Here is a 22295-nt window from a genome sequence, read left to right as displayed (position 1 = left end):
CAGGTTGTAATTTTTTGAGATACATTTTCATTTCTTCTTAGGTTTCATTATAGCACAACTTTAGCTTGTTAATCATGACATGTACAGGTTTTAATGCTTTTTCAACAGCATTCATTGTAGGTTTCTTTAGAATATTTGAGAGGTTGGTTTTATGGCCACATTTGGTAGATTCACTGTGCATATGTGTGAGCATTGAATTTTGTGTCAGAAATTTTATGAGATCCCGGTCTCTAGGTCTCCCTTCCCCAATTTCTATCCACTAAGAAAAAAGGAAAAGGATTTATTATGAAATGTGTCTCTTCATTCCTTTAATTTTTTTTTAATTTTTGTGATTCATTATTTTGATTTAGTTAAAGCTTACAAAATTTATTTACTGGACAAGTAAAATTCTTTTGTACTCAACTTTCAATTAAAAGTTTTCTAAGCTGAATAACATTTTTAAATCCTCAAGTTCTTGCGAAAATTTGTTATTTGTTTAGATACGTACATTGAGGACTTCATTGGCCATATTATCTTCAACTGTTGGTAATATAGTCAAGAGGAAGGTTTGAGAAACTACTCTTTGAAAAATACATACAAATTTTTCATATTTTCCATAGTGATATATTGTGGATCGTTATTTTTTTTTCTTTTAACAATTCTTCCACACACACACACAAGTATTTTTTTTTTTACTCTATATGTGATTTCCAGAATTTATCATACAGGCCTCAGCAAAAATCACTGAAGCTTAGCATGGCCACATTAACCTCTCACTTACCTGTATTTTTAAATAAATTAAAATTTGTGGCAAAACATTTCACAATGTGAATGAAGAACTCGTCAAAGCTATTAGCACACATGACTATAATTATACATATAGGCCTATTGTTATCAAATAAGTGGAATAACCTGTGAAAAGCACAAGAAGCAACTATTCTCACAGCTACTTTACCGAAGCATTAGCACAATTATAACAATTTTACTCATGTTATGAACATATTCTGCTTTTGAAGAAATTTTCTTATACATGGAAATTGATATCAACTATTACAAACATCGGTCAGAGACTTAACAGTGATTTTGCTTTTCAGGGAAGCAGATGATATTTCACTTCTGCTATAGAATAAAACTTCTTGCATGTATTTGAGTAATATAAAGCCATTATCTGAAAAATGACCCTCGACATCTGATGTCACATCTAGCCATACAAATAAAGAGATATGGTCTGCTGCAAGAGTGATGAGGAATGTGAAGTTTGAGTTCGCAGATGTGAAAGGACCTTGAACATTTAAAACCTAAAAATGATTCAAACAATTAGCATGGATATTTAGTACGGGAATAAATAATGCATTTATTATCCTTTGGACATGGAGTATAGTCATGGAACTTTACAAAAAAATGGACCCATCTGGTATATATTGGATGTACCGTAAAAAAGCCTGCCATGTCCACAATTACTAAAATGATTTTTTCATGTGTGGATGTTAAAGAATACATGCAAAATAAGAAGATATCACACGATATACAGTAAAACCTCTTCTTTGTGGACACCAGTGGGACAAAAAAATTTGTCCGTAAAAGAGGGGTGACCATTAACAGAGGGGTGACCACATCTGAAGGGTGTCCATTACAAGGGGTTTTACTGTATTTACACAGAATACGTGCCATTATTTGCTTGAATTATTTTGAGTCCAACAAGGCTAAAACAGAGGCATAATCACAAAGTTTTTGTCCCATAATGTTCTTTTTGTCCTCCACAAGCTAAGCGCAATTGCAACTGGTGCACCAAGGACTTTATTGGTCTTATTACATCAAGCTAGTTACATTGAGTGGTAAAAATTTCGCAATTGTGCTGTTGGCTGTTGTCTTTTAGTCTTGTAGGACTGCCTTTGTTACTAGTTACTAATATGATGTTTTTTTCAATTTTGTGGTTTCAGAAAGAATTCCACTTAGATGAATTTATGGTGGAATCACACACATTCTGTATTTACTTCAAAGATCCATGAAGTTTCAAATCAAAAAAAGATTTAGCCACTTTTGTTATGAAAATGGGAAATTATAATGTAAGTTAAAAAATACACTTAATGAAACAAAAGTCAATAGTAAAATTTTAATATCAATCGGAAATTGTTATTTTTCTTGCAATGATATATTTTATAGACATCAAGTTATAGATTCCAGACTAAACCTAATATTCTGTAAATAAAAACATGATTTTTAAATTGAAAAACAATAATTCAGATGAATTTTTTCATAATTTCATTGTTTTCAAAATCTTTAAGTTAGTTCCACATACTGTTACAATACACAAATGCTTTCAAATCACGAGCATTCATGCTAACCTGGAAAACACTAGACGCACAATGCCTGAAAGGTTAGACTAACTTTTCTTGAGATGTATGCCAAAAATCATTAATCATTTCGAAAGGTTAATGATTGTAGGTTATAAAAAAATTGATCAAAATTATTTCATGCTCATAAAAGTATGGAAAAAAAGTATATGAACAAAAAAACAACAACAACTGATGAATCAATATCAAAATCCCCATTTCAACCGCAGAAAAAATAGGAATCTTTATCACTGATCTTTTCATTATTGGAAAAAATTTCTTCATTCTTCAGTAAAATGTCATGTTTTACTTCTTGTTCATAAGTTAACTCCTCAGTCTAAGTCTCTCCTCAGAGAGATATTTTGTCCAAACGCAAATGCAAGAGATTCATTCCAGCTCTTCCTGTTTTTTTTAATGTCTTTTTTCATCATCCCAAAGCTTTATTGTAACCCTATGAATAAAATTTGGTTTTTTCCTCTCTGTTCTTTCTATACTCCTGTGTGTTTAGTGACTTTTTTCTCCCCCCTCCCATATAATGTATAAAGATACATTATATGGGAGTATGGGCAAAAGAGTACTCTTATCTATTGCACTGTTTTTCCTTTTTATTAATTTTTTTCTCTCTCCTCCCTCTTTCTAACTTGAGCAAACAAGAAAACCTTTTTTAGGAATTACTACCGAAACCTATCAAACTCAGATATTCTGGAGGATATTTTTGATCCACATTTTACTTTGAAGAGTCTGAAAAAAGATTTATTTATGGTAATATTTCAAAAGCCACAAAACCTCTAAGGCACAAACTTGAGTACTTACGTGTTAAGAAATAAAATTATACTTTGTTTGAGTCATAATAATTTAACCCTTTCGAAGGGCAGACATTTTTCCAAAACCCATAAAAAAAATTTAAACAGGTGGAACCTGTCCTACAGCCCTTCAAAGGTAAAACTAGTCCCAAACACATGCTTGCATTTAAACCTCATATTATAAATGACTAATTAATTACTTTTTCCTTATCTAACAAATGATTGTTTCACTTAGATACAAGGAATGAAATGGAAAGTAACTCACGTTGATTACAGATGGTGAGAGACCCACAGCATCTTTTGGCTCCGATAAAAGAAGAAAATTACTTGTGGGTAGCTTTTCTCCAGTTTGTGACTGAATTGTAAAATAGAGAAGACATTCTTTTCCAGAATGGCACTGTCCATCTTGCAAAACATCTGTTACATTCTTTGAGTAGACTATTTGAGCCATGAGTGGAGGCTGAAAAATTATAAATAGAGGTTATAGGATCATAATTTTTTTTAGTAGCAGATAAGTACACTTTCAAATAGTATTTATTAATTTTATTAATAAGTACAATTTTATTAATTTTTTTTTACAAGATAATAATGATACTACCTGGTCAAAATTATGTACTTCACAGTATGTAGAGTTAAAAGTGGACCACTTATAAACACAGATGTTTAGTGATACATTTTTTATAAGCTTCAAGTAATCTGATATAACAGATACTTTCACATAGCCATTGTCATTATATGGTGAGACCAGCAGAGGAGCAAAGAATCGTTTTGCGTAGTAGTGAAGCATTTTCCATTTTCCACCATATTCTGTAAGATTAATTATAGAAGAAATTAAATGTATACATATTATAATTATATGAGTGAAGTTATGAATTTTGATAACAGATATATCCTTTTCCCTGCAGTATTTGCTTTGCTGATTGAAGATTTTAAAAATTTTGGGGACATTTTGTTTTAAAAATTTTAAAGACCATAAACCTATCTTTGTCCATATAGTTTTGAATAACTTTACATTGAATGAACCATCACAAAACAAGTGTTTTCATTTTCTATTGATTCAAAGCGTTCTTGAAATTGCAATCTATTCATGAAACCTTTGATCACAATTGTTTAAAAAGAAATTAAATATAATTCTCTCCCCCCCCCCTCCCATGGAGAAGCTTGAATGTGTAAATTTCCAAAACATGGGAAATGACGTTTGAATGTTTACTCTATCCATGCTACTCAATGAGTGCCATTTCTCTAATGTGTTTGGTAACATGCAAAGGGGGGAGGAGGTTAAACATTCACATTTATGGCGAAACTTAGATAACAAAATAAGGAATCCAACCAGCTGATAAATGCAAAAAGTTGAAAATTTGCATATTCATGCTTCTGGTATGAGGGGGGAGGGGGAATGTCATGTTATAATGGGAATTGAGTCTTTCAAATACGCTTTTCATAAAGTATAGATAAAAGTACAATAATCAACTATTGTAAACAACTAGTATTACTTAATCATGCATGCACCTTGAAACATTCTCCTAGAAATTTCTAACAAATTAGTACTTGCCAGAACATGTTGTACAAGCATATGTGTGGCACCTACATATTTAATTCATTAGGGCTGTGCATGTTCTGGTGCTGTCGCCACCTGTCTTCCATATTTTGAATAGAAAATGGCAGATGCCCGAATATTCATGCTATGTAAGTATTGTGGTTAAAGATCTGCCTGTTAGGGATGACACTAAAAATCAATTTTGAACCATGTAGTAAATTCTTCAAATTTACTTAAATTGAAGGCCCTTAAATATGAATGTTATACAATATTGTATGGAATTAAATTATGTGAATCATTATAAAAAACAGGAACATAAAATTATATGTATGCAGTTAATGAACAGGCAGCAGTTCCGTAGCATAATTTTTTGAAAAGTACAACATGAAATTAATGGAGCAGAAAAAAATATTTATAGAAATGCATATACCAATAGAAGACCACGATGGTCCTTGCCATATATCATTCAGTTGCCAGTATAAGGCTCCCATTGTCATTCCTTCACCTTTGACCACAGTACTTTGGCTACGCCTATATGTTTCAGTTTCTGTCTTGATTCCCATGGCTTGAGTTATCTGTTGTAAATGAGAGAGATTTGGTAGAAATTACAGTGATCTCTCACCCACATATGCCTCAGTGCAAGGAAACAAGAAAAAAAAAAGATGCATAAGTAAGAGAGGAGCATATGTTAATAGCATTATTAGCCTATACCTTTGATTGGGAGTGCAAAAAATCATCAACTGAGAGAAACATGTAAGTAAGAGATCACTGTATTTATTTCTAATTGCTCACATTTTGAATGATACTTAACTTACATAGCACTTAGTATTCAGAATAAAGTAAAAGGCATTTGTTCAGACTTTTGTATAGGTTTTGTTCTTGTTAAAATGATCCACATAATTTGCAAAAAGTAAATAATTTTGGAGGAAGCAAAACAATCTAGTTAATTTTGCGCAAAAGAAATGAAACATGAAATTTATGGTTTTATTAATTTGCATTCGGTGAAGAGATCATTTTACAGATTTGGAATTTTGTGAAGAATCCAGAAAATAACCTGAATTTTGACTAGACCAATAGAAATAAGACCCCAGAAATAAGTAATGAATAGAGTCCGGAAGTTTAATCATAAAAAAAAAGACATTTAAAATTAATGGAAAAATAACTAAAATCCTAGGTATTAAGTGTCGAAACCTGGCTAAAACTGGTTGCACTTACTTTGAATAACTACTTATAATAATTGCATTATTTAATGCTAAGAATAAAGTGATTGTGGTCCCTCAGGATTAGGTCAATTCCAGGGAAAGCAATACCAGATACAGAGCCTGTAGAGAAAATGACTTTATAGGGCTCCTTTCAGTGCACCTACAACAAGACCCTGAGGGCATTTCATATCAGTTGAATACTGAATATCTAAAATAATTTTCTATGGTTGTTTGTGGTGTAAAAAAAATAAAATGAACCCCAGGGGCAGAACCTCCTGCACGGCCAGGGTGAGCCAAGAGGTCAACTAATGACCGCTTGGGACAGTGATCATTCAGCTATACATATGCAATCCAATACATCAATATTCAGTTGGTAGTAAATTGCCCATGGCGATAGACTAGAGTTGTGTTCAGATTGAATGAATGAATGCTATCCAATGCAGAAGTAAGATGCGTTATAAGGACAAACAAACAATTCTAATTTTTCTCAGTTTCTCTCATACATAGCAGTGTTTGTGTGAAAGAAGAATATTTATATCTAACATCATCCGGCCAAAGCCAAGTTAATGCAAAGCAACACAGAGATAGAAAACTCTCAGACACTTGCACTATTTGCATTTAAATGAAGTTGGAAGATCGTAGGATGGGGGTTCTTTCTGATAATAATTAAAACTGAGTTAGAGATTTTAAAAAGATCAAGCCTTTCGAAGTTCTCCATGCTCAAAATATTTAAGTTCTATTGAACAAGTCCCCTGAAATTCAAGAACAAACTTAAGGAAATGTTAAAATTGGCATTTATGGCACGAAAAATTTCCATTTTAACAAAAAATGTAAAAAAACATAGGTATGTCGTATGAATTTCCAGGCACTAGTAATAAATGCATTACCTGAGAAAGGTAAAGTTTGTCTTTGAATGACTCAACTCCACATTCAAGAGACGGAAGAATCATATGCTTAGCAATCATTTCTGAAATTTGAAGATCCCCTGCAACATTAAAAAAAAAAGTGAACTTGAGAAGACAGCAATCAGAAATGCTATTCAAGCTTCAAAATTCAACATCACTATAAAGGAAAGACTTCAAGAAATTAACTATTAACCAGTTTTTAAAATTTTTTTGATGCACATTATAACTGCGATAGAAGAAATCAACTGGGCATGAGCTGAAGCTTCCCTTGCGCCCAACACTAAAATAATAATAGAAAAAATAAGGAAGAGGAAAAACGATTGTTTTCTGATATTTTTGTAGTATAAGCAATAATCCTATACTACCAAAGAATAAAGGAAAAGATCGTTTATCTCCAATTCTGTTATCAGACTTTAAATAAAAGCTGACTCCACTCGATAGCAGTTTATTGACAGGACTAGGGAGGCGAAGAAGGAAAACTTGCAATGGTAGCTAGGCTCAGGGTTGCCAAAATAGGAGCGTTTTAAGACCCGAAGATATTTTGGGATTGCCAAAATAAAGCGGATCAAGTTAGATGAGATATCTCTGGATTGCTGCTATAAGGGTTAGAACAGCATTAATGAGATATCTTGCCTCCTTAAAAGCCTCTTATTTAAACATCGACAAGCCTAGATATATTGTAAGCTGATTTCTTAGTGAAAGACTTTTCCTTATACCCCCCCCCCCTCCAGTTTGCACCTGCTGAAAATCAAAAGAAAGCCTACTTTAAGAAAAAAATTTGTCATTTTAAAGACTATTCAGTGATTTCTACTATACTGCTTAAAGGTTTACAAAAAAAAAAAAAGACGAATATAAGCTATGATACCACATTAAAATTACTGGATGATACATAATATAAGTATTAATATTCATAGCAAATTGCTATGAATATTACATATTCATATATGTTCCTCTAATATTACATATTCATAGCATATTCATATGCTATGAAATGCTATGAATTGATAATGAGAAAAATGTTATCACAAAACGTTCTTTCTGAAGGTATTTCCAGATTCAAACGTTTGAGAGCAAAACATAAGCAAATTCTTCACTTGGCTGTTATTTAATTAAGGAATATATCAAAGAAATATTTTTTTTACTTGATGGAACACAAGATTTTTTAATTGAATGATATAACCATGACTATATATAAGAACATTAATCATTCTAATTCCATCTCATTATGACCACTTAAACATTTTAATAATAATTTTGCACACGAATCTACATAATATATACCAAACATGTGGTGTTGGCGATGGCTCAAAAAATCACTGCTGGGATACGTCCAATCAGTTGCTTCAGATACGGCGGCCAATGTTTCAAATGATGGATATGACTGAAAACCATACTCTGAAACAAACCTGGGTATTGGATATGTTTTCCAGTCCCAAGAATCCGCAATATAAGTATAGAAGTGAACTGGAATAAAAGAAAGAATAAAGAAAACTAGAATAAAAAAGTAAAAACTGAAGCTAGAATAATGAAACAAACTGACTTATTTATGTTTCTTCAGGAATATTATGCCATTATTCAGATGATCACAAACACTGATATACAGCGACAGCTTGCTACAATGTGACACTCAATATAACAATAAATCCCTCTACAAAAATATCTTTTCCAATCTTCTTTGAAAATGTCTATAATCTAAGGTTAAATTCCTCTCAATACAGCGATAAATACCATGATAAATCCCTCTATAATGAAATTTTTTGAGAACATTTCTGAATTGCTACAACAATATTTTTCTACATTTTTCTCAAAATCATCTTCAATATAATTTTTAAATTCCTTAACAGAATTTTTTTCTCTTGAGAGTGTTTAATAGCATTAGTATTTTGTACTATCTACCCTTGAAAAGTGTTCATGAAATTTCTATGATGCCAATTTCTCTGCAGTACACAAAAGTGCTGTGTGGTAAACTACTTTACAATTTGGATCAACTAACTGAATTTTATTAATCAACTATAATTTTCTGTTGTGAATAAATATGTACAAATGCATTTTATGTTGCTACTAACAACACAATTTAATAGAGATGCCACCAACAGCATAAATTTGGTGGCATCTGATGAGCATGAGACCTCTCGATATAGTGATAGGAACCGAGAGACACCCAGGCTCTGTCACACTCAGTGATATAAACACATTGTCCCTGGGGACTCGGGTGCCTCCGGGAAAACCTAACCATTTATTGATCTTGAGAAAGATATATTACATACATGGGCAGGTGCCATTACGCACCTCGCCAGTAAACAAGTATAAAATTTGTAATCGAAAAATGGTGATTCATGTAAATAAATCACAATTGTAAATCACAGGTTATAAATCACAAAATCATCGTAATAATCGTCATAATCGGGAATAGTTCTTGATAAAATTTGATCTGCTTCTCTTCAGGGATTTTCATTGGATCAGTAACTATCACATCAATGAAAGCTGTCAATCTGCTGCTGGGTTGATCTAATCGCTGCACCGTGTAGTTTGATTTGGTCCAAAGCCATTCGTCAGTAATTGCTGCCTGTATCCAGCTTTTCGATAAGAAAGCGTGGATCAAACTATTCTGGACTACTCAGGCTCTTCTTCTTCTTCCTCTTCTCTAAACAGATGTACGAGATCGCTGTCTGGGTGTAGTTGACGTCGTAGTCTAGTGGATCTCCTAACTGGCATAGCATCTCCCACAATCATCAAAAAATTGCCAATTACATCTAAAATTGCTTAAAAATTGCCTTTTGGTGAGAAATAAAGCCTACAATAATTTTGCAGTAAATTAAATTATATGCATATTTCACAAAAAATATTCAACATGAAAAATATATGCAATGAATAGTTATAGTCACAAATATTGCTACAAGTTATGCAAATTACTTTCACCCACAAATCCAGTGAAAATTAGAAATTCAAGCAAGCTTCGATGGAAAATCAGGATAGTTTTGCAGAAGTAAGTCACACGATTACCGTATGTACGACTAAACAACATTTTTTATGATATTTATAAATGTTACTTACCATCACCATAAAGTGAGTCTTGTGGGTCTGATGCGATCCATCCTTCTTCTTTTGTTTTTTCTCCATTAGACGGACTTGATACAATGAAAGGTCTACTATGATCTTCTTTGGTTACAATTGGCATTATTGTGTTCACATATAGAGCAATATAATCAGTTTTATACTGTTCAAGATTTTGTGTCACAACAGGCCTAACAGATAAATGAGAATGTCAAAAAATGTAAGTTACTAATCAATATTTCTTGGAAGAGAATTCATCAATTTTTAAAGCAAATATTATTGAAGTGAAACTCAGATATGGCAAAAATTTCATTTAAAGATGTCCTGTATAATAATAATCTTGTATACCCTCTGCATACCAGAGCCAAAACGTTATTAAAAACTTTTTTATTGATTTGTGACCTTTTTTTTTAAAAAAAAAAAGTAATTAATTTGAGTCGATATCTTTACTAGGACCATTTGAGTTAAGTACAAGTATGTATGCACCAAATCTTAACATGAGAAAAAGAACCATTAAAAATCATTTAAAACCATTAAAAATGAAAGGTACACATATTTATACCTCCGGAAAAAAAGAGAATACAATGATAACAATTATTATCTAATTTGTGAGTTTTTCCATAGTTATAATACATTATAATTTTGATTTCATTTGATTAATTTTAATACTCTTGTTATGCATGATCATATAGCAGATTAAAAAACACAAAACATCTAGTTTATTAACACACAGCTGAAACATACGGTTTCAGCTTATGAAGAAGATTGATTTAAGTTCATACACAGATTTTAATTATGAGGGGTATAGGAGTAATTGATAGACTAATTTTAATGACTCATTATTTTACAGAAGGACAGATGATTACATATTTTTTCAATAAACGTTTCTTTCTCAATATGTGGTTTCTATAGTGTAGCTCAGTAAATATCATCATCATCAACCATTTTTAAAGCACCACTGGATGTAGGTCTCAAAATTTTTCCATTTTTCTCTGTCTGATGCTTCCGCTATCCAGCCTACTTCAGCGTCATCTTTCAGAATTCATCACTCCATCTTGTTTGAAGGCACCTTCTTAGGTGCCTAATATTACAGGGGTACCAATTTAGAATATTATGTTTATTTTCGTAGGGTTTTATGGTCATAGTCCTCCACACTGGCCAGTCTGGGGGGGGGGGGGGGTTGAAGGAAATCCCTCTGCGTCTGTTCAGTGTGTTATAAACATGGCTACTTACTTGCTACAAAACGAAAAGGTGTGGATTGGATCTTGTCTACTTCTGGTCAATTCCTTCAAGGCCTCAGAATAAAGCAATTGAAGCGTCTTCTTTTAGTTAAGGAGCAGAGACTATTCAACAGCCCCTCAGAAAATATAATAGCCATAATTTTTTTTCAACACTTAGATGCTACCATAACACTCACCACCAATGTGCTGCAATGCCCTCTTCATTTTCGTTGTTTCCTGCCCAAAGTGCTATAGATGGATGATGTTGCAGCCTTCGAACCTGTGATACACAAAACATGAAAATAACTTTGGAAACCACTCTAGAAGATATTCTTGAGAGAAATTCTGATTATAGAAATTTTAAAGCGAAATAAATGTAAAAAAAAATTTACATGGCATGAAAAAAAATAAAGATAAATTTAAAATCTTGAGAGTTAAATTTTGTAGAATTCAAACCAACCTGTTGCTTAACTTCTTCAGCAACAGAATTCAGGAAATTTGCATTAGATGGATAAAGTGCCACAGCAAACATCAGATCTTGCCAAATTAATATACCAAGTTCATCTGCCATGTCATAAAATATATCACTCTCATACATTCCTCCACCCCATACTCGGATCATGTTCATGTTTGCACTTTTTGCCGACTGCAACAGATTACGTATGTACTGAGGAGTGATCCGTTCTGGAAAACTGTCAGCTGGTATCCAATTTGAGCCCTTAGCAAAGAACGGAACCCCATTTACCTTGAAATAAAAACTGAGACCTATTTAAGAAAAATTCAAAGAATTTTCCAATAAATTTTAGAGAAGTATCAATTTTAGTTGTTCATTACTATTAAACATTTATTTGAACATATTAAGCTACACCTGTCTCTAATTATAAATATTGAACAAAATGATATAAATGCACGTTTATAACAAATGAACATTTTATATAAAGACTGCTGTTTTTATGACGATATATTTTTATTACAAAAGTTTTGACAGCCAAACTGTCAAAACTTTCATAGTAATAGCGAAAAGTGACATAATATTCAGATATTTTTATTATGATTCATCATTTGCCATTCATAATTTCTTGCATTTTATAATTTTAAAAAAGAAACAGAAAAATTAAAATTTATTCAAGTTAAGATTAAAAAATGATCAAATTAAGATTAAAAAATGATCAAATTAAGATTTGAAAATTAAAGATTTTTTTTGTTCAATAGATTAAATTATTTTCTTTAACCTCCTTTAATGATCGGGTATGAGATATCTTTTCCTAACGCAAATGGAAGAAATCCATTCCAGCACTCCTTGATTTCTTTTACCTATTTTTCCCATCATCATGAAGCTTCATTATAATCCTATGAACAGACGTTATTTTCTACCTCCCCGTTCTTTCTACATACAGTCAAACCTCGTTAGTGCGTCAACCGGTTAACAAGTCACTCCACTTACCGGGTCACTTTTTGGAAGTCCCAATTGTCTTCAGGCAGGAATCGGCACAGCTATGGGTCACTCCGTTTAAGAGTCACTCCGCTTACTAAGTCATATTTTTGCTCTCCCAAGAGTGACTCATTAACAAGGTTTGACTGTACTCCTGTTTAACGATCCCCCCCCCCCCCCATATATATATATAAGAGAAAGAGAACACAAGGGGAGGGTTAGAAAGGGAGTGTAAAAGAGAAATTTACTGCATTACTTTTTCTCCTTCTATTTCTAACATGTGAACACAGAAAACAGTTTTTTGAGATTTATCGCTGATAGTTCAAATACAGATAACCCAATTTCCCAATTTGTTGCCAAAAGTCTGTATGTGAAGGGGGGTTAATGAGTGTCAACAGCAGTCACTGGCATCTGGAGCATTGCTATGCCTATCACAACTTTACCTTGAAATGAAGTTCACTACCAGGGTGTCTTATATACCTGAAGGAAAATTCTGTGACTTTTCCTTGTCTTATTTGAGGACATCATTGGTGATTTAACACTCATTTTTTGACGACATTGGTGATTTCACACTTTTTATTCAGTAGAATAACTCTTTTGCTCACAAAATGAAACATTTAGTTGAGATTGGTGACGATTATGATCATAAATGCAAAATCACTGTGATGTGAGAGTGACCCCTGTCACCATCAAATGCATCCTCTAGTATAGGCCTTGGCCAACCAATATTGTATAAATAAATAAATAAAATCAATAGACATCCTTGGTATTTTATGCTGCTCGAAACAAACTCACATTCACACATCAAAATTAAAAAAACCAGAGAAAGCTATTTGGCCACCACTGCACAATCACAGGTGTCTATTGGGTTTTGGTGATGAAAACCTTCTTTCTTATCTCATCACTTTTCCTGGATTTGGTGACATTTTCACGATAGTAGACACCCTGACTCAGATTGCTGAAGCTAATAATATGAGAAGAAGATTAACATACTTAATAAGATATAAACTAATATGAGATAGTTTATACATGAGACGAATACTAGTTGAGAATTTACAGAAAAGTCATCTTTTATCTTCTTGTATGAAAAGGATATTCACTGATTTTATATGAAAATAATAAGGATTGTTCTAAGAAATATATTCATCAGCTTTCCTAGAAAGTCATCCCAGATAGCATAGACTCCACTCAATAAGCAAATATACATTACTTTCCCTCGTCTCATTCCAATATAGATTATTTCCAGTGCTACCACAGAACGCATATGTATAACACATTTTCAGTTGTTTTTGTAAGATTATAATATACAATATTTAATATCCACCCACTTACCTCCCGTAGATATATTGCCCGCCTATCTCTACTTTTTAAAATTATCCATGGCTATTTTAAAATTGACACTGTATTCAAATCTTCTAATTTTTCCAATAGATTCGATCACTCCCAAAAAGTGAAACCCTTTCTTCCATCCGCATATTGTTTCAAGTATAGTTTTTCCATGTACAATTATTGATTGGAACAACCTTCCATAAAATTCTGTAGACAGTACTTCAATCTCTGATTTTGTATGTAGCATCAATCGCTTATGTCAAATCCCATCACCGCACCCTCTTGTATAGGCTTCGGCCAAACAATATTGTATAAATAAATAAAATAAAAATTAAGTCCTCACCACGTTAAAAGAGCTAATTATTAGTTTAAAAAAATTGACCACATGGGGGGGGGGGGGAAGAATGTTTTTAATTAATAATCAATGAACACATAGTGCAATAAATATTAATGTACCTGAGGAATTAGGGACCGGCTCTTGGATGAGCTCTACATTTCTGAATCCAATTCTCACAGATTTGTACGTCTTTTCTTGTTCAGTTGATAACATAACTTTAAGTTGATAAAGTTTTTGATCACCTAATCCATTTGGCCACCACTGTTCTATAGGCATGTCCTAAAATGGAGATGAGGAAAATAATATCAATTATTATTATTTTTAAATATACAGAGGAATATATGTAATTTTAAATCTTTCATATGCAGATGATCAAGTAGATTTACAGTATACAAATTATAATACACAATCGACAAATTCCTTGATTTAATGGATTTTTTCTGAAATTCTGATGAAAATTAAGAGGTCAAACTCTTCTTTAATGAACAAAAATCCATCAATGTAATGAATTTCTTTTCTAATTTCTTGTGACCTTAAAAATTCGTCACCACAATCCAAAGGCTTGACTTCCTAGTACTTGATCTTCAGCTTTACTTTAGAGACTAACAAAAAAGAGAAGGAATCGGTTCCTTTTTGTGTAATCTTAATCAGAGAATTTTTTCAGTGAGATTTGTTCCCAGGACAGTACGACATCTTAAACATGACTTCTTTTTAAGTAAAGGAAAGTTAAATTCAATAAAGCTATTTGGAGTGGGCATGGGAACGTTTCAGTGGGCAATTGGTGTATACTAATATTATAAAACATTGAGCTAATTGCATGTTTAGATTTCTGTAGGGAAATAAAGATGCGTCAAGTTTGTGCTCTGTCGTGGCAAGCAAAAAATGAAGGTTCATATGAAGAGAAAGCGTTTTTCCATTAGCGAAAAAAATGACAATTTTGACAGAGATTGATAAAAAAAAGTTGAACATACTAATCAAAATATCAAGCAATTTTTTCATGCATCTTGAATTTTATTCTCAAGTTTACACATATTTTTCAATTGTTGTCAGAAATAAGTTGTAACAGCAACCCCGAAGGAAGTTGCTTTAGAAATTTTCCGTTTTGAGTGTTTATGCTTCTGATATTTCACAATTTCCTTGATTTAACGAATAAAATAGTCATTTTATTTTATTTGTAAAATCAGGGTTAGACTGTAAGTGGGAACACACTTAAAAATTGTGTGATGGGAATTTTATTGAGCGAAATTTAAAATCTCACAACATCATGAAAATAGAAAAAATACACAGATAAAACCAAACAATCATGCAACATATAGTTTTAATTTTTTGTATTGCTGCTATGGTCAAAACAAACGATAAGCAATCATACCATATAAAAAAAATGATTAGCTCTAATATCATTTAGCATGCTTATTACCTGAGGGACTGCAACTGAGATAAGAACATGAGCAGTGAGATCGTCTTGAATATTGATTATCATATTGCTGTCATGAATGACTGAATCATCCAAATATACAATAATGGTACAATTCTGGGGAATATTGTTTGCTGCCTCCAGATACAAATTGACATCAAGCATCCAAGAAGGCATTTCATTCTCCATAACTGTGACCAAAAAGGATTCATAAAATTGAAAAGATATTTAAAATTTATATGAATGAAAAGTGTAAGTTGTTATGTTATGAATGTACGTAGGAATTTCAAACTATACAGGGTGACCTGCAAGTCCTAATTCAATCTTTATCTCATCAACCGTTCATCATAGAGATATGGTATCAATTTAAAAAATGCGCAAAATGTGTTCAGAAATCACTCTATATCAGTTTTGAGAATTAAAATTCAGTATATCCCAAAATAAATTATTTAAATTTTTATATAGACATCCTGTCCTAAAAACCCAATTAGAAAATTATTGCCCTATCTCTTTTCGATATTCATTGAGACATTTGGATTCAAAATTTAGAGAAAGAACAGCATAAACTAATGGTCAGTGCTTTTTTCACTCATTTACACTGTTATTTCCAAAATTTTCTCCAATATAATTAAAATATCTCAGCAAATATTGAATTGAGAAACATGAAAGTTTTTTGTTGGCCTCAGGAGAGACAAGGCAACAACTTTTTAATTGAGTTAGGATGGGGTGTTCATATAAAAATTTAGATTTTTTTATTTTGAGTAAATTGTATTTTCTCTCTCAAAACTGGTACTACCGTGTAATTTTTGTACCCCCTTCGAGCATTTATTTAATTCAATTGAAATTATACCTCTATGAAGGATATTTGATGAGCTAAAGGTCGAATTAGGACTTACAGGACACCCTGCATAAAAAGAGATGATTCCAATGATGAAAAAACATTCAAGCAAACAATATAACATTGGAAAATTTCCAGAAAACAAAGGGATAATAAACTAATTCCTTCAAATATTGAATAAATTTAAATTACCTTTAAACACACAGTTTGGAGACTGATTTTCTTTAATTAATGTTTATTGATTTTGAAAGTTTTGTAAAAATGTATAAAAATGTTTTAGAGGTGTTTCAATGAGGCGTTTAGGAGTTTCAGCTCTACAAAATATCTATTTTCTGGAGTGTATGTAATTTTGATATCAAAATTTCAAACAAGTTGTTATTAATTTTTTTATGGTGGAAAACATATTGCACCAAGCTGCAATGGGTTAAATTTTTTTAGTAAATAAAAGATAAAATTTGCTGAATAATCAGTGTCTGTTTGTTAACATTATAGGCCTATATGTATTTTTGTCCGATCAGCTCAAATTGCTAAAAATAATAAAAAGAATTGGGGTAATACTATTATTGCACCTTCTTTTATTACCTAGGGATAATACTGAATTTCTCTTAAAGGAAGCTCAGTACAACATCATGATATAAATACATGTTCGTAGCAAGTGAACATTTTATGAATAGATTGCTGTTTTTATGATATGACAAAATTAATAATTTTTCATTCACAATTTTCTTCATGTAAAATTTAAGAAAGACATTGACAAACTGATATTAAATTAAATTAAAATTAATAAAATTAGAGAATTACTTTTTAAAACAGACAATTATTTCCTTACAGCCCCCGTTATTACACCAAACATTTACAAAATTAATTTTCACAATAAAAACAAATCTGTATCAGTAAAAATGAAGATAACCCAGAATAGTAAATAAAATAGTTACATGTTATTAGACAGGAGAGAATAAATGAAGCATACACAAAATATACTGAGTAAAAAAATCAAACAAACTGAAACTTGAATTGTGATTAATAGACGAAGATACTAACATTGTTTTGAAGAGAACACAGTAATATCCTGAATAATCAAAGCATCGAATCCAATAATTTCTACAGTTCTCCTGAAATTTAAAGAAAAAATGAATAATTTTCTCAAAGATACATAAGAAAAATGAAGATCCTAAAACTCATTTCAATTTACATATTTTTAATGAATCATAATAATTTATCATCGGTAATTTATACACACCATATTCCTTGAGAAGGAAAAGATGGACCCCAATCCCAACTAAAAGAGCTTTGGATCTTCCTTATGTAATTGACATGACATTCTCCATTTTGTACAGGAGGCGGGCAAGTTGGAGGGATAACGTACTGCAGCACCTGCTTTTGATGCTCTGATTCAGCATAACTTACTGCAGACTCGAAAGAAATGTTGATAGAATTTTCAGCCTATAAATATACATGGATGTGAAGTGATTTAATTCACATTGGTTTTCATTAATATGCAAGGAAAACTGAAGAATTCTTTAAAAACTTCAACTGAATCATACCATACTGCCCTAATGGATGTATAATGTATGAAAAGTGAAAAAAAAAAAGAAGGTTTGAACCTATTTTGGTTTGAAGAAACTTTGAATTGCCTATTCATCTATATCATAATATAAATATTTCCTCAGCAATTAAATTCGGTGATGGAATGTTGAAGAGGCTTATCAAAGTATTATAGTAGAATGATAGGGCACAGAGTTTTCTTTTACTTTCACATTTTATCACATGATTATTATGATTTGTTGATTACTACATGCTCTACTTTTCACAAAATTATAAAAATTTTCTCCAAGAGGGCCACTGACTGTTTGTTAGAAAATCTTTCATGTTGAATGGATGAACAGAGTTTAACAGAAGCGTACAAAAAAATTAGAGACTGGAATTTTTTTTTATATTTAAATATATCTCTTTATAAAGTGGGCCCTCTAAACAGATTTCATAGTATGAATGTTAAGCAGTAAACAAAAACAAATTGAAACTGTGTAACTATATTCTATTTTAAGAAAAGAAAACATACTTTGTAAAAAAAAAAAAACCACTAAAAGGTTATGGAAAACTTTATTATATATATATATAGAAAGGTAAAGTGCTGAAAAGGCTTACTAACGACATATAAATGATATACAAATATTGGTACAAATAAATAAAACTGAAAACATGTTTTTACACACAATAATAAATTAGCTACCTTCAAAATATCCTTGACATCATATTCATAGCGAGTAAACATGTTCTGAGTCTTACCGATGAACTTCCCATTAACATTTATGCTGGATACTGTGTCTAAGCCATGGAATACTAAGATAATCCGGTTCTTTTGTAATATTTCACATTCCACTAACAAAAGAAGAAAAAAAAACCTAACACTATAATACATACACAAGAAAAAAGAACTATACATTACTCATGGCAAAACAATTATTGTGATGAATGAAGGAAATAACTGAGAAAAATGAAATTATTTTATTATAACTTCTGCACACTGATTATTTTATATTTGGCATTTTTTTTAATCTCATTTGGGCATTATATTTAATGGTATGAATTTTTAAATTCTTATGTCAGCTTTATACAACCTTTTATCTGTTATATATCATTAAAACTATTTAAATCTTGTACAAGGAAAATGAAAGAAAACTGCAACCATGATTTAATCTTCTCATACATAGTGTTTCTGATAAATTCCAATCAATCAATAATTCCACATAATTACCATCAGAAATATATTTTAATTCTCTTCTAAATTCATACTATAAAACTTAAAATTAATTTCAACTTTTAAATAAATTAAACTGATTTCATATATTTACTCAGCTGATATTTCTAAATGTTCAGAAAAGTATATGGGAATAAAGGAAATGAATAAAAAAGGTTGGTCATATTTATGTTGCAGGAGTTGTGTTGGGGTCGTTTTCTTGCTGGTGCTGCCATCTGTCTTCCATATTTTGGAAGATGGTAAATGCTTAAATTTGCAAGTTATGTGAGTATCATGTTGTAGGTCTGCCTGCTCTCTGCAGGGAGACCTATGTGGAGAGACTTTTCAAATGGGAGACTGACTTACATTCAATCAACTGCAGGATGTGTGGGGGGGGGGGGTGTCTAAGGTTATTTTTTGGCTATAATTTTCCATGGTAGTCAGAGCTGGTAGAAGAAGGTCAATCATGTTATGCATGATTGCAAGATTCACAATCAGAAGGTATCAATTATGTGTGTGTGTGTGCATTTTAAATCCCTGTTCATACTCGATTAATTGAAGTTCTCTATATAAGTCAATTTCAGGGATTTTTCTGTAAGTAGAGGCAATAATAAAGTACAACCTTTGCAAATGCAGTGTCAAAGGAAACTTAAAAAATTGATGGAAAAAAAAAACGTAAAAGAAGAAAACAATAGAAAGAAAGAAGAAAAAATAGATGAATTGAAAAAGCTTTAGCTACAATAATGAGTACACTCACAATACTAATAAAATAATAATTTTCTTTGAAATAATGCTTGAAAGGAAGTATGCAATGAAAAACAATACCACTAAACTGTCGGAAATAAGTCCAGTTTTCTTGAGCAATCCATTTATATGCAATATCATTGAACCTGTAGTATGGGTTACCGATTCTTCCAGCTCTCATGAGGTCTGTATAAATCCCTCCAGGCACAGTTGCTTGCACAGAAATACCTTAAAAAAATTTGACAAATCAAATTTTGAGACAAAGTTTTAAATATGTGATTGATACCTGTAAAAACCCCTCCCTGAAAGACTCCTTTCCCCATTGTCTCAAATTTTTCCTATTATCAAGGGATGAGCTTTCCAAAGAACCAGTTATTAAGGTGGCCTTGGAAAAATTTAGATGTTTTGCAGCAGCCTATATTATTCCTATAGAACTTACCATTTGTCATTCAATAATAATTAACTTGGATTCAAATCCTAAATGATGTGAATTTGATTTGCCATTAACGATCCATATTAATCAGAGGTGGATTTATGGTTTTGCCCTCATTCGCAAATTATTGTTTCGTTCTCTTGACCACTCACCCTGAAATTTACAGTACTGATCCATAGCCTGCTTACCCCCACCCCCCACTGCCCCTGTAAATATTACTTTGTCTTCAAGCAACTGTTTTTGTCCCTCACATACATGAACCTTTTTTTTTTGGCCACTCTTTTTATCACTCACACAGATCAGTTCCCTCACACTATAGGTCACTCCTTTGCTTACACTTTCTTGGTATTACTTTTAATGGCTCACTGACCTGGTCCCCTCGCTCTCCACATCTCTCTTTTAGTAACTCCCATAAACCCACAATGCTTCTAGATCACCTTTTTTGTTCAATCACTAGATTGCTTTCTCACTCTCTGGGTTACTCTTTTGGTCATGCTTTGAACAACCCCCTTGTCTTGGTTATTCACATGCTCGCACACTATTTTGGTCTCATGTGCTTGCACACTGCTTTGGTCACATACACATGCTCCCATATTGTTTTTGTCACTCGCATTCATGCACATTCTTTGGTCGCTCATATGCTTGCACATGCTCTGGGTTACTCTCTTGGTTATCAAAGATCACTTTCTTGGTCATTCGCATGCTTACACACTGTTTTGGTCTCACATTCTAGCACATTGTTTTGGTCACACATATGCTTGCACACTGTTTTGGTCTCACATTCTAGCACATTGTTTTGGTCACACATATGCTTGCACACTGTTTTGGTCACATACATGCTTGCACACTGTTTTGGTGACACACACTCTTGCACATTTTTTGGTCACTCACATGCTCTAGATCACTTTTTGGTTCCTTGATCTCTGGGTGACTCACTGATCACTGACTTTGTCCCTCATTATTAACGTCACTTTCTGGCCATTCACATGCAATCATGTGAATGGCCAGATCACTGTTTCGGTCGCTCAAAGACCTGATCCCCCCCCCCCCCCCTACACACAGGCGGATTTATGGTGAGTCACAAAAAATTTCACTGCTTCTCTTAAATTCTACTAATTTTTTGATCACTTTTTCCTAGAAGGTCCCTCTTCCTGTAAATACGCCTCTGCCAAATAACGGAAAATTATATATATATAAAATAAATAAATAAATAAGAACTTACTGCCATTACTGTTTTTTACGTTCCAACTTCCATCAAGAGTCAGGATGGCTGCGGTTTTGAAAACTGCGAATTGCTGCAACGATGAGGGCAACAACATCGAGATCAAGAGCACCTGGATGTTCACCATCATCTTCCTTTTTGAGATGATTTCAAGAGGAAGCTGCAGGAAAAATGTGACAACACGACTTCATTTCATTGGATCGTGGAAATGACCTGCAATTCAAATGAGTGGAAAATTTACACAAAAATGATAAAGAGGAGAAAAATATGTATAAAAAAAAAAAAGAAATGAATTCAGAGTGATTTCATAACCCCTATTTTTCTTTCAGACGACCATATCAATTTGTTTTATAAATCCCGTGTTGATGATAAACAATGTTTATCTGAGATCGCTCATATGTAATACAGGTGGCTAGTTTTAGTAACTGCGCTTCCCATGGAGGAATGAATAACAGGAGGTGACATCAGGAACGAAAATTGAAGCCGTTGTGGCAACCCTATGGGCTGACGAGTAAGCCCAAACAAACCGCTCTTTTCCCTATACTTAACATGTGTTTTGCCGGATCGAATTCTCTTAAAATATTAATAACTAAATAAATTTAAGCACCATGACTGTTTAATGCGTCTTCAGGTAATCTACATGATCCCATAAAGGAGAGAGATAAAACTTTATCCTTGTATAAGGGGTATTTATATTTTTAATTTATTTTTGAAAGGGGAAGATCATTTTTCACTCTCAACTCGTCATAAGTTTTTAGTTCAGTGCTTCAATTTAT

General features: G+C 32.3%; 1 protein-coding gene across 1 annotated transcript; it reads right to left on the bottom strand.

Annotated features, from left to right (window-relative positions):
• Window positions 1-328: 328 nt before the first annotated feature.
• beta-Man (beta-mannosidase) lies at window positions 329-21919 on the bottom strand. The gene is made up of 17 exons (XM_089243620.1): window positions 21832-21919; window positions 21520-21732; window positions 19946-20092; window positions 18614-18762; window positions 17624-17826; window positions 17425-17495; window positions 15549-15736; window positions 14251-14410; window positions 11494-11798; window positions 11231-11313; window positions 9814-10004; window positions 8041-8223; window positions 6742-6839; window positions 5083-5227; window positions 3714-3922; window positions 3381-3575; window positions 329-1277 (listed from the first exon to the last, which is right to left on the bottom strand). The coding sequence occupies exons 2-17, from the start codon at window positions 21647-21649 to the stop codon at window positions 1023-1025; spliced, it is 2712 nt and encodes a 903-aa protein (XP_089099746.1). The 5' UTR covers window positions 21650-21732; window positions 21832-21919; the 3' UTR covers window positions 329-1022.
• Window positions 21920-22295: the final 376 nt, after the last annotated feature.

This window comes from Pholcus phalangioides, unplaced genomic scaffold (assembly GCF_987345545.1).
Source record: "Pholcus phalangioides strain wild (caught in Gottingen) unplaced genomic scaffold, Ppha-v1.0 ptg000015l_1, whole genome shotgun sequence".
NCBI lineage: Eukaryota > Metazoa > Arthropoda > Arachnida > Araneae > Pholcidae > Pholcus > Pholcus phalangioides.
This window is presented reverse-complemented; position numbering and strand designations above follow the sequence as displayed.